The 14,429-nt window shown below is 38.5% G+C and overlaps 1 protein-coding gene across 2 annotated transcripts in view; it reads left to right on the forward strand.

The window, feature by feature from the left end:
• The window catches only part of kremen1 (kringle containing transmembrane protein 1), a 96,179-nt gene extending 83,152 nt beyond the window's left edge, over nt 1–13,027 (forward strand). Inside the window, exons 4-10 of one of the 2 annotated variants that reach the window (XM_079814970.1) lie at nt 81–205; nt 2,894–3,047; nt 3,136–3,245; nt 3,359–3,581; nt 4,770–4,943; nt 6,619–6,703; nt 8,775–13,025. In XM_079814970.1, the coding sequence (XP_079671096.1) occupies nt 81–205; nt 2,894–3,047; nt 3,136–3,245; nt 3,359–3,581; nt 4,770–4,943; nt 6,619–6,703; nt 8,775–8,922 (1,019 nt within the window). In that variant the 3' untranslated portion in view covers nt 8,923–13,025. Of the gene's footprint in view, nt 1–80; nt 206–2,893; nt 3,048–3,135; nt 3,246–3,358; nt 3,582–4,769; nt 4,986–6,618; nt 6,704–8,774 lie in introns of both variants that reach the window. The other variant, XM_079814969.1, reaches the window with a different exon arrangement.
• Nucleotides 13,028–14,429: the final 1,402 nt, after the last annotated feature.

The following is a 14,429-nucleotide window of genomic DNA, read 5'->3' on the forward strand; positions in this document are numbered from 1 at the left end:
ATATGCCCATGTCATGTTTCCAGTGATTTTTTTTTATGTTTGCATTGTTTGTGATAAACCTCTCTCTCTTTCTCTTTCAGTGCCTGGTAATTTGGGCTGTTTTAAGGACAGCGGTGATCCAACACCTCTCTCCGGAGGCTACCAGACCTCCAACAAACTCACCATTCAGAACTGCATCAGCTTCTGCCGCAACCAAAGATACAAGGTACCAATTCACCATGGGAAATGCATACAATAGGAAGTGATAAAACAGAATCATGCATTAAAAAGATTGTACACATTTAAAGAGTTTTGTTTGGAAGGCGTCTCTACCACTTCGCGATATAATTCATTATTATCACTGTTTTGGCACATTAATATAGAATCATGTGTCGTCACGTTTACATATATTGGTTACTTTACTAATGAATGCGACTCATCCAGTCAGATTGTATAGAATTATACACTCACCTAAAGGATTATTAGGAACACCTGTTCAATTTCTCATTAATGCAATTATCTAATCAACCAATCACATGGCAGCAGTTGCTTCAATGCATTTAGCGGTGTGGTCCTGGTCAAGACAATCTCCTGAACTCCAAACTGAATGTCAGAATGGGAAAGAAAGGTGATTTAAGCAATTTTGAGCGTGGCATGGTTGTTGGTGTCAGACGGGCCGGTCTGAGTATATCACAATCTGCTCAGTTACTGGGATTTTCACACACAACCATTTCTAGGGTTTACAAAGAATGGTGTGAAAAGGGAAAAACATCCAGTATGCGGCAGTCCTGTGGGCGAAAATGCCTTGTTGATGCTAGAGGTCAGAGGAGAATGGGCCGACTGATTCAAGCTGATAGAAGAGCAACTTTGACTGAAATAACCACTCGTTACAACCGAGGTATGCAGCAAAGCATTTGTGAAGCCACAACACGCACAACCTTGAGGCGGATGGGCTACAGCAGCAGAAGACCAAACAAATAGGAAAAAGAGGCTACAATTTGCACGAGCTCACCAAAATTGAAGACTGGAAAAATGTTGCCTGGTCTGATGAATCTCGATTTCTGTTGAGACATTCAGATGGTAGAGTCAGAATTTGGCGTAAACAGAATGAGAACATGGATCCATCATGCCTTGTTACCACTGTGCAGGCTGGTGGTGGTGGTGTAATGGTGTGGGGGATGTTTTCTTGGCACACTTTAGGCCCCTTAGTGCCAATTGGGCATTGTTTAAATGCCACGGCCTACCTGAGCATTGTTTCTGACCATGTCCATTCCTTTATGACCACCATGTACCCATCCTCTGATGGCTACTTCCAGCAGGATAATGCACCATGTCACAAAGCTCGAATCATTTCAAATTGGTTTCTTGAACATGACAATGAGTTCACTGTACTAAAATGGCCCCCACAGTCACCAGCTCTCAACCCAATAGAGCATCTTTGGGATGTGGTGGAACGGGAGCTTCGTGCCCTGGATGTGCATCCCACAAATCTCCATCAACTGCAAGATGCTATCCTATCAATATGGGCCAACATTTCTAAAGAATGCTTTCAGCACCTTGTTGAATCAATGCCACGTAGAATTAAGGCAGTTCTGAAGGCGAAAGGGGGTCAAACACAGTATTAGTATGGTGTGTTCCTAATAATCCTTTAGGTGAGTGTATATTTATATATTATAAGATTATATATTTTTATATATATATATATAACATAAAATTAAGCTTTATTTATTTTTTAATTCACATTATTGTTAATTGTGATTCTCATTAGATTTGCACTAATATAATACAACTTTACTACATACATTTTTTTATTATATTTGCACATGAATGCTTCAAGTGAAAGTCAAGTCTAGTCAACTTTATTTATATAGCGCTTTTAACAATGCAGATTGTTTCAAAGCAGCTTTACAGTGTTAAACAGGAAAATATTCCAAAATATTAATAAACTACAAAATATTCCACTGTCGACTGTTAGTGGTATTATAACAAATGTGGAAGCAATTGGGAAAAACAGCAACGCAGCCACGAAGTGGTAGGCCACGTAAAATCACAGAGCAGGGTCAGTGCATGCTGAGGCGCACAGTGTGCAGAAGTCACCAACTTTCTGCAGAGTCAATAGCTACAGACCTCCAAACTTCATGTGGCCTTCAGATTAGCTCAAGAACAGTGCATAGAGATCTTCATGGAATGGGTTTCCATGGCCGAGCAGCTGCATCCAAGCCTTATATCACCAAGTGCCACCACTGGACTCTAGAGCAGTGGAGACGTGTTCTCTGAAGTGACGAATCGCACTTCTCTGTCTGGAAAACCGATGGACAAGTCTGGGTTTGGTGGTTGCCAGGAGAACGGTACTTGCCTGACTGCACAGAGTCCTGACCTCAACCCGATAGAACGTCCTTGGGATGAATTAGTGTGAAGACTGCGAGCCAAGGTTTCTCGTCCAACATCAGAGCCTGACCTCACAAATGCGCTTCTAGAAGAATGGTCAACAATTCCCATTAACACACTCCTAAACCTTGAGGAAAGCCTTCCCAGAAGAGTTGTAGCTGTAAAGGATGGGCCAACTCCATATTAAACCCTACGGACTAAGAATGGGATGTTATTAAAGTTCATGTGCATGTAAAGGCAGGCGTCCCAATTTACTTTTGGCAATATAGTCTGTGTGTGTATATATAATAAAAAATACTTACATAACCTTTTCCCTAGAATTGTAATTTTGCCCTTTATTCCACAGTTAATGACACAAGAATCAATATTTGTTTAAGATGTAATCATGTGCATCTGCTTGTGTCGGTTGAAATCAATATGTATTGTATTTTGCTTGCTTTTCTGATTGCCTGCACCCTTGGATTGTCCAGGCATGAGAGAATTATGAATTCCTGATCATTTGTGGATTCTTGTGTCTTTTTTCCAGCTCGCCGGTATGGAATCAGGCTATGCTTGTTTCTGTGGCAACGACCTTGATTATCATCGTCACGGTGATGCTCCGAGCACAGAGTGTAACCATGTGTGTTTTGGAGACCACACGCAGCCATGTGGAGGCGACGGACGTGTCATAGTCTTCGACAGTACGTTTTTATAATTTCATTACCTGTGCAAAGCACACGGATTATCAAGTTAAGGAAAAAAACTGAAGCTATCACTTTTCTACTATAGCAAAAGTAGGCGCTTGTGGAGGAAACTACTCATCGCCCTCTGCAGTAATCTACTCTCCTGACTTTCCAGACAAATACAAACCTGGCAGGGTCTGCTACTGGACCATTCAGGTACAATTATTCTTTTTATATCCTAATGGAGAGAGAGACTGCTAGAGCCTAAACACATAATATTTATCTGGCATACTGACAGCTGTCTTATCTTTGTCATGCTGCTCTTCCAGGTTCCAGGTGCTTCCGTCATTCTGTTCAACTTTACTTTCTTCAATATCGTGGACCAGACTGATATGGTGGAACTGTTGGATGGCTACTCCAATCAGGTGGTGGCGCGATTTGATGGCCGCAATCCACCGCGGGGCGCTGTGAATGTCACCGGAGACTTCGTCATTTTATATTTTTTCTCAGATAGGACAAATGAGGCACAGGGATTTTCTGTTCTTTATCATGGTGAGGATTACTTTTGATTTATATTTGGAAACATTTGACAATTTTATATGTGGTTATATCACTGAAAATGTTGCACAAAAAAAAAGTGTGTGAAATTGAAATGTACATATCGTCTAAGAGTTTGGAGTCAGTCAAATGTATCAATACTTCTATAAAGCAAGGATGCATTAAATTGCTAGAAATATTACAAAAGATTTCTATTTCAAATAAATGCTGTTCTTTTCACTTTATATTCATCAAAACATCCTGGAAAAAATGTATAATTGTTTTCACAATTCTATTAACCAGCACAAATGTTTTCAATATTGATAATAGTAATGTTTCTTGAGCAATACATCAACGTATTAGAAGGATTTCTGAAGGATCATGTGACACTGAAGAGTAATGATGCTGAAAATTCAGCGTTGCCAAAATAGGAATAAATTAAAATTTTAAATGTTAAATATATTTAATTTTAATATATATAATATAAATATCTTATATATATATATATATATACATTTATATAATATAAATGTATTATTTGCAACTATTTCATTATTTTTAAAGAATTTCAGAATATTACTGTTTTTATTGTATTTTTAATCAAATAAATGCAAATTTGGTGCGCATTAGAGACTTTAAAAAATAAAATAAATAAAAAACTTTAAAAATCTTATTGATCTCTAAAACGATGCATCATATGATGTCACTGAACAAACGCTGCTGTTTTATGACTTTAAAATAGTCATAAGAATAAATAAATAGAAGCCAAATATGTGTAAGCAGCACTCTCTGGATGCTTTTTTGCTTTTTCTATACAATTTTCAGGCACGTTGTCACTTTGTTGTTTTGGGAGGCAGAGTTCAATAACCACAATCTGAGGAAGAATAAAAGGGAGTGGGAAGTATGAAATGGAAAAAGGTTTTTCTAAAAGAAAAGGTCAGCGAGGCAAATTGGCTTTCACTATTCACAGAACCTTTTCCCCCTGCAGGCAGAGTTTGATTCAAACACCACATACTGCGTTTATATCTGCATCTACAACGCTGAATGAAAGACATGATGTTATTTTGAAAGAGCTTAGAAATCTCTCTCCGTAATGTCCAGGGGGACGTCAAAAGAGACGTTATGAATTTTAATCAGATGATGCATATCTTAACAAGGAATGTTTGTTTCATTGGCTGATTACCACTTATTAACTCCCCACAGCTTTAAGAAATCAAGGAGCCAGACCTGTGGAAGAGGATGAGGATGGTGACGAAGAGGACGCCAGTACAGTGCGGCCACATACAGGAAGCACTACAGCGAAATCAAATACCAGTCAGAGTGGAAAATCCTCCCTCCTGTACTATGTAATCACATCAAGTCCTGCAAACATGCCAGGTCAGTGGCATGGACCGGGCCAGACCGCAGGCCACAGTACCAGTATGTGTCCAGTTCTCTTCATTATGCTTCAGTTCTGCTCCTTTCCTCACTTACTTTTTATACTAGATAACGTCATCAACTAGAAGATGCAGCCTGATAGCCTGCTAAGATTACGTAACAGTTTTGCTGCATACTGTTTTAGACGTGATTTATCACCTTACCCTTAATAAAGTTTAACATGGTAACCATACTTTCTGCCAAAATACCTAAAAAATGATATCCCAGTATTTTTCAGATGCAATATTTATCTCGATATTTATGTATTTGCTCAGTGTAATTTGTTTCCAAGTATATTGTAAGTGGATTTAATTTAAGAACTAAAATATAATCTAGTTTTAAAAAGTAAGGAAAAACTTTTTTTTTTTGGTGTATATGCTGCAATATTACCATACAATATTAATACATAGTACTGATAATAATACAACATGTTTCTTGAGCAGCAAATCATCATAGAATGATTTCTGAAGGATCATGTGACACTGAAGACTGGAGTAATGATGCTTAAGATTCAGCTTTGCATCACAGGAATAAATTACATTTTTAAATATATTAAAATAGAAAACAGTTATTTTAAATTATAGTAATTTTTCACAATATTACATATTTTACTGTATTTTTAATCAAATAAATGCAGCCTTGGTAAACATGAGACTTAAAAAAAAAACATTTAAAAAATCTTACTATCCCAAGCTTTTCGACAGTAGAATTTATGAAAAGTAGTGTATATGAAAAACTTCTGAAAACAGTTTTGCTACTAAAGTTTGAATCACAAATGCTATTAAGCATATAAAAGGGATAGTTCACCCAAAAATGAAAATTAGCCCATGATTTACTCACCCTCAAGTCATCCTAGGTATATGATATGCTTTATAAAAGCAGTAATTGTTGCTCTGTTTTTGAAGTCCATAAAAAATGCATCTGTCCGTCAAATAACGTAAGCATTTTGAACTGCAGAGGCACTTTCAACACTTTATCCATAAATTGAATACGGAAGGCGATCGGCCTTTTCGATCGGATATTTTTCTTAGACAAACGCATCGATTCGCTTCAGAAGGCCTTTATTAACCCCCCAGAGCCATGTGGAGCACGTTATTTGATGGACAGATGCATTTTTTTTGGACTTCAAAAACAGACTTGATGGTGAGTAAATCATGGGCTAATTTTCATTTTTGGGTGAACTATTCCTTTAAAGATAACAAAACTGGTCTAATAACACAGTCTTTAGGGAACCTAATGGCCAAGTATAAAGTGCATTAAAATCATCACAATATTCACAATATTGCTTCACAAAATTGCCAGGAAAGCCATGGATAAATATATTGAATATTATTGATATTATGAAAGCTTCCTTGGTAGATCCATATGAATACATTGTGATTTTACAGTAGTGACATTACTGTAATGTAGGAGCTGGCAAAATGATTATCATGGGTTTTTTTATTTATTGTTAGCTTTCAAATTTTAGCTTATGTTATGTAGCTCTGTGCTTTACATTTCTATTGCTAGCCACTCTTTATACTAGTAGGCCTACTTGAGTTTTCACTAGTGATATCTTTCCCTTTTTGTACAACTGTAATTATGAGGCTGCATTAGTTTTACTGTTTGTCACTAATAAACATGTCATGTTTTACAGTGTGGACCATCTACGCATTAGCTGCTCTGTTAACGCTAACAGTCATAGCCATGGTAGCTAAGCTGCTCCTGCATCTTACTGTAAAGTAAGTACATATGCTACTATAAAGCATGAGATGAAGAATTGTGTTGATGATGATGAATAGCCCTATTTGGACAGTAATTGTTTCTCATGGGGTCGTAAGGTATTTCCAACATTTTCAGGGGCTAGTCTGTGATTTTATTGCCGTTCGAATCTAGAATGTCCAGAATGTTTTTCTCCCACCACCCGCGTAAAAATCCCTGGCCAAATTATCTACTGTTTTTTGACTAACACCAAGGCCATGTGGTCATTGAATTGCCGTCCAAATCCACATCTCTGAGTTTACAAGAAGAGATCACTTGAAAATTCACTGTTTAAATCCACTGCGGAGCACTGTTGCGCTTCACAGTCATTTGCATGCATTTTAAACGATGTACACTTTTATAACTGAAATGCTGGAAAGTATTTTTAAAGAACATTATTTCATCATCACTTCCTCAGCGAACAAAAAGGAGAAAGAGCATGTAAACATAGGCCATTACTGTGGCAGCATTACAATTTTATTAGCTACATACAATTATATACATTATAAATATAAACCAAGCAGCTTTATGTTTACCTCATGTAAATAAGTCTGCAACTTATTTTCGCTAATTTCCATATTTTTAAAATGACATAGGGCTAATGAATTGACTAGCTTATAGAAGGTTTTAATGCAGGTACAAGGAAGTCATGCTTTTATTTGCTGCTTTATCACTGTGCTGTTGTCAGATATATAGGGCCCTATTTTAACGATCTGAGCGCATGTTCTGAAGCACATGGCGCAGGTGCACTTAGGGCATATACAAATCCACTTTGCTAGTTTAACAACGGAAAAAACGGTTGTCCAAAAGGGCAACCATTATTCCGTTAATGAGTCATGGGTGTGTGTTTTGGGCGTAACTTGCAATAAACCAATCAGAGACTCATCTCCCATTCCCTTTAACGCTTTCCCCGCCAAACACAGAATTTTCAATTTTTTGTGAGAAAATGCTTCCCTGCCAAACACGGAATTTTTCAGGTTTCTGTGTTTTCACTATATGATAGGGGGCGCTATTATGCATCTTCTGAATGAGTACAGAATCTCCTGATCAAAACACAGGCGAGGAAGACGCAAAAAAACAAACGATCGTATGTAAGCAGATGCATATGTAAAATAACGTGATCATCAACATTAAACATCATATAAATCTGAACTGCCTAATGTTACTGAATGAAATGTCGACTCAGAACGAGCTATAGGACTGTGCAAGCATTAGGGGTGTTGATGGACTCGATTTGCTCCATCTGTGTTTGACCATTGTTCTGAATCTGATCTGGATATAGTCTTTGACCAAAACGTGATTTTCTCAGCTTTTTGTTCAAAATGTAGCTTTTTATGAAACTTACCCATATTTAAGTGTTGATAAAAAAGGAATCCATGAAGTTAGAATAACTTTGTTGGTTTAAAAGCAGAGGGTCTGCTCTTTCTTTTGATATATTGCATGCTCAGATATTCACACAGCAAAATATTCTATGGGCCATTACATTTTTGTGAAAATGATCAAAAACCCTGGCGGTGGCTGGCAACTTTTTTTTTTTAAATGCTGGCGGAGAAAGAGTTAAGAGCCAGTTGCCCTTGCAACACTTCTCCTGAGAGGAATCCTTTTATTTTTCATATTTAAAAATGTGCTGCTGCGCATCCCTGCGTGCGTAATAAGTAGAGTGTACAGGTGTTGTGCACCCGCATATTACTAACGTCTATTAAATAACACAAAAAAACTGCATTTTCATTTGCCTCAAAATAGCAACGCGCCAACAATGCGCATGAACACACCTCGTTTTCAGACCAGATGGGCGCGAGTGCATTTTCTATTTAAACAACGTTGCGCTGGAAGTGAAAATGATAACTGCGTCTGGCTGAAACTAGCAAAAAACACTTGTGTCGCAGCCTGGCGTCACATTGCGCCGGGAGTATGATAGGGCCCATAATGTCTCTTAATGGATGTTCGCCTGCACATTTTGCATGTCATTTAGTTTTTACCAGGCATATTGGAGCATACATACAAGTTTGATGTGAATTAATCTTCTTTTTTGTGTTTGCCGCTCCCTCTCAGATCCCCGTCCATCAGCGGGTCCGATTCGTGCGCGCAGAGCACAACGTCTGAACCCTGGATCATCTTCTACAGACCTTCCACCATCTCTCTGTTTAAGAAAAAACTCAAGAACCACCATGGAGACCTCAGCCCTCTCGTGGGAATCTAACCTCAACGCCTCTGACCTCTACGGCTGCTTTAGCCCCCTAAAAGATGCACACACTGTACGCAATGCTGGTCTTCTGCTGCTGGGCTATGAAAAGAGATCCGACCGATCCCTACTTCACTTTAAATGACCAGCGCAGGGCCCAGTCTATACGTGCCGATCGGTTGTTGGTAAGAATCAAATAAACTGCGCAAAAAGAGCTTGATTCCACTAGACCAATGCGCTTACTCTCAATTTGCATCTCAACCAATCACAAATCATGTGACAGGCGCACATATAAACCAAGCGATTTGATTAGCAAAGGAGCGCTGGGATGTTTCTGTTGCCGCAGACCAAAATGAACAAATGACCATTGGTTAAAAAAAGTGGCCCAGCTGTTTCTTTCTCTGCTTTCACAGAAGTGATCAACCGATAAGTGTCTGCATTAAAGAAAGGGTGAGACTCCCTGCAGAGCACACTGAAAGACAAAACCACTTGCATAACCAAAAAAAAAGAAGTCACGGAGCCCCTCTGGAGGAGAGATACGATTCTGCTTCACTCGCTCTTTGACCTTTAATGTAGGTCACCTGTTGTTGAGGAGCACAGAACTCCTTTCTTCAGATGTAAGAGAGCTGGCTGAACCGGCAGAGGATTGATGTCACAATCATGTCGAGAGCAATTAAGACTCAAAGTGAACAACAAAAGAGAGAGAGAGAGAATCTGCGAGATGGACTGCAGAGAACCAAAGCCTGAAATTGCTACAAATGTTCAAAACGAGTTGAGACATCCCTATGGACCTCGCTTTCGTCTCTCGTCCTTTGTGTTGGGTTTTGATCTTTCTGCATTGCCTTTAAGTGCCTTCAGGACTGAAAAAAACTCTGTCTTCTAAGCTGTCATAATGTCTCGCTAATGTAAACAAGCATTGCAAATGAGAATAAGCACTAAGGAAGTGTTTTTCTTCTTGGGGATTCTCAAGATAAATGTAGTCCTGTGGGTGTCATTGGTGCATATTATTCTTGTCAGGTTTTCGACATGAGCAAGAGGAGCATTGTGATGAACATTGTGTAATTCTATGTGGGAACAATCAAACGTCATCCCCTTTCATTTCACTCCCCAACAGAGGCAGTGGTGAAATTCTTCCAAAACAATTTGCTCTTTCTCCCCCTTCACCACAACTTGAGCTCTCACATTCTGAAGCACTTTTCCAGCCAGCCAAAAACCATGCGGATCACTGCACTGCTAGCTGCGAGGATTGCACAGGAACCGGCTAAAGGGATGGTCCACCCAAAAAGGAACATTCTGTCAGCATTTACTCACCCTCGTGTCGTTCCAAACCTGTACGACGTTCTTGGAACGCGAAAGAAGATATTTTGAGCAAATGTTTTAATTGTTTTTGTCCGTACATTGAGTCCAAAACAACATTGGGCCTCATTCTGGAAAGTCATGATCATGAAGCCATTCTGATGTAAATTTTCGGATTCATGATTCTTACATTTTTTTCACAATGAATGCCTGCTCCCAACCACACGTTCATGGAGCGTAAAACATCCAAAAGTTAACATTGTTTAAATGTGGAAATGTAATCTACAAAAATGATTGAAAACGGTTGCGTAATCTTTCTTTATTAGATTATACCGATAGTATTTGCTTGGGACGCACAATATATCGGCCATCATATCGTTATAGGCCGATATATTAAAGCCGATAAATAACGGATTATTCCCTTCCACTGAAACGCACTGTGAACTGTTTGCCATGATGGTTTTGAATTGCTTAAAATATGATTGGAATCACTTCAAAAAAGGAAAATAGAGTTAAGTGCAACGTGCCGCACAAATCTGTCATATAGGCTACATGAAATTATTATAAGAACATCATTATAATTGTGTGCTTGGGACATGGCTTTTAATGGTAAGACTTTTTTTGGGAATCAGGCTCTCAAATATCATACAAATTTGGATTTAGATATAACGGTCAATACATCTGTTATTGACTTTGAAATATAAAGAATTATCGTTATCGGAAAGAATTTTCATATCGATGCATCCCTAGTGTTTGCCTGCAAGCTTAAGACTTTAATTGAATAATTAATTTGAGTTACAAATTAAAATTGTGCACATCCCTTTTTACAAATTATTGTAAAGCAATAGAAAAACACGTTTAACCATCAAATCTGAGGTTGATAATGCGTTTGTCAATTCGGTCCATTTTATGTACTTATGCATTTTCAAAAGTTTCTTGAATGAAGCCCAGTGTTCCCAAATGACTTTCGTTGTATGGACAAAATATTATGTGAAAACATATTGAGTAAACTATCCTGTTCAGTGTCATCATGACATTTAGCTTGCGGTTTACAGCACTTGCACAGCCATCAGTCACAGGTCAACTAATTTGTACTTATTTCTGTGAGTAGTACTTAATGTACGTTTTAGGGATATTGTAAAGGCCCTTCATTTAAAAATCCTTTTGAGAACAATTGGTTTCACTTTATTTTGATGGTCCCTTTAACAAATTCTGTTGACTATAAGTTAGCCTGACAAGCCAGACCCACATCAAGATGTTGGGTCTGGAAACTCACCATTGACAGGGCTCAATCCGAGGGGTGGGATAAACGGTTGTCTTTCAAATTCCCTCTGCACGCAATTGGATAGCGCCATGAGCGACAACCAACCAAAGCAAAGAAGAAGTTGAAGCCGAGCTAACATTAGTTGATAGATTAAACTTTCGCTGTATCCGGTAGGCAAAACTTCGAACACATCTTCTTTTCTTAAGAATGACTTCAGTGCCGTTCTTTGTTCTTTTCTCAAAGAAAAGCTTAACTCCAAGTTTTCCAGAGTCGCGGCCAAAGCCGATTCAAAAGGCCGCTGTTCGTCAGCTTCTTTGTTTACGAGTAGCACTCGGAACCACCGCAACTCTGCTGTGATGTTAAGCCCGCCCGTACACACGCTGTGATTGGCCTGACCAGAGTTTGGTTTTTCCAGCTCTCAGGTCTACCGAGAGTTGCTAGACTACACTCGCGGCAAAATAAATGTTCTGCCGCTAGGGTGCGTCTAGATTTCTAGGCTAACTGTAAGTAACATTGCACCTACATGCATCATTAGAGTGTTAGTAGAGTATTAGTAGACTGGCAGGGTTAGAATAAGTTGACATGTAGTTGCAAAGTTACTTAGAATGTCCAGAGGATTATCACAATAAAATGTTAGCAGATATTACCCAGACAGTCTACTAATAGGCTACTCTAATGAGAGTTAGTTGACATGTAGTTGCAAAGTCACTTATAGTCAACAGAATGTCCATGAAAATAAAGTTTTACCGAACATTCAGTATATGATCTGGCACATGGGTGATCAGCATTGCATTGTTTGTGGGTATGTCACTAATGCTGCACTTACCAACAAAAACGAATTAACAACAAAATCACTACATTTTGCACTTTATTACCGAAGTACTTATCTTGTGTAACGTTTTAGGGTCAACCTTTTTAAAACTACAATTATATCACAACTTGCATCTTTTGAAAATCAATGTATCTGTAATAAGACCTCAGTTAAGCAAGCCACCCAGTCAGTTCAAGCGCAAAGATCTCGCTTTACCTCAATCTAAGTGTATTTATCTGCACCCTGTTAATTATTGCATACTTTTCATAACTTTAGATCTGCAGTGCCTGAGGCTTCCCATGCATACTAAAGTGTCACCGGTCAGAGAGAGAGGGAGAGAGACAAACCCAAAGTGACAGGTTAAATCCAACAAGGTCATATTCATCTGGAAAGGATGGTGAATAATGCAGAAACCAGGCATCCATTTAGATCGCAAAGGCCAACGGCATTGCACTTTTAGCAGTGGAAAAAAGTGTCATATCCTTCTTTGGTTTATCACAATGTCAGTGGGCCTTCCTTCTGAGAAAGCAAGATAGGAATCCCTACAATTTTGGGAAAGGGTGCTTCCAGGGATAAAAAAAAGATGTTGTTTTCATGGAATTGTAAATAAAATAGTGAGAATTTTAATTTATACCATAAATTATTGTTATTTTGGATGTAAAATGGGATATAATCTATCTTTTGTATAAGTTACCTTTGTAGTTTTTATTTAATGTGTCCCGAGTGCAAAAATAAATATGCATGTTTCTTATGCCTGTCGTGTTTGCTTTGTGCACCACGTGTTGTCACTAATGCCCTTATTTATTAATGATGACATGCAGTCATTTACATAGAAGTAAGAAGAGAAAGAGAGAGAGGGAATTTACAATGCAAATCGGATCCTTCGGGAGGGAGACTCCAAAATTTGCTTGTAAGGTGAAGTTTCATATTAAACAGATGACAAAGGGGAAATATGCAAACAAGCATGCATTTGAAAAGACAGACCTCCAAAACAACATCTGCTGAAGAGGAAAAAAACTGAAGGAAGGAAGAAATTCAGCTCTGATGTTTTCTGCGTTGCTTAAATGCTTATCAGATAAAATGACTACCAGACGTAGAGTGGATGCACAAACAAAGCCTGTATTACAGGCCCCATGTGTAAGCCATTTCCCCTGTGAGTGTGTGTGTGCGTGCGCGCGCGCGCCCGTGTGTGAGGGAGAGAGGCCTGGTTGCCCACCTGCAGATGTCCATGGTATGTGAGGTGAACAGATGCACAGAGTATTACAATGTAACACAAATATGAATCGCAAAATAATACAATTTATTATTGAGCTGAATAAATCAATGCACTCAGAGTTCATTGCTAATGCATCTATTAATTTCATGGTGATTTGTCTAATAAATGCAACCAGCCTTTACTCATTAAATAACCACATTGGACCAAAATCCACTCAGAAAGACAAACAAGCTGTTCGACATTCATTTATGCTGCTGATTTATCCAGAAGCACTGCCGTATTCGACAAGAATGACTATGAATCCTATAGTGCCCCCTACTGGTAAGGGTTACTAAACACATACTGTGAAACTAATGAAAAGTAGTAAGTAGATGTATCCAGTGAGTGATTACTGATTATGTAAGATTATGTAGGCCTAAGATTTTTAGATTCAAATATCCGAAAACCAGAACAGTGTTATATATTTTGTTGACTTGTGTAGGCTATACGTACATTATCCCAAATGTTTAAATCAAGAAAAAATAAGCCTTTTTTTTTTTTTACCAGGACACGGACCGTGTCCGTGCGTCGCCTACCCTCGATTTCTGGTTTTATTTTGTAGAAACCATGGAAACACCAAAGATGCTTTAATATATTGTGTCTTTTATTAGACAAGGGAACAACTGTCTGGATGCATTTATACAGGGCCGGATTAACAATTTCCTGTGCCCTGGGCAACAAGACTCACGGGCCCTCCTGCCCCTGCCCCTGCCCCAAAGCAACAATCGCAAAGTCGCTATCACCAAGAGCATATAGCCTATACTTCTATACTAACAAATCAGGCTTCTGCAATGCTCAGTGGCGATGTATGTAATAGCCTCAGCATAAAGTGCATTCAAGAGACAGAACACTAATGATGCACTAATGTTTAACATAACTTTTTACAATTAATCTTTCAC

This window comes from Gobio gobio (assembly GCF_949357685.1).
Source record: "Gobio gobio genome assembly, chromosome: 4".
NCBI classification, from domain to species: domain Eukaryota; kingdom Metazoa; phylum Chordata; class Actinopteri; order Cypriniformes; family Gobionidae; genus Gobio; species Gobio gobio.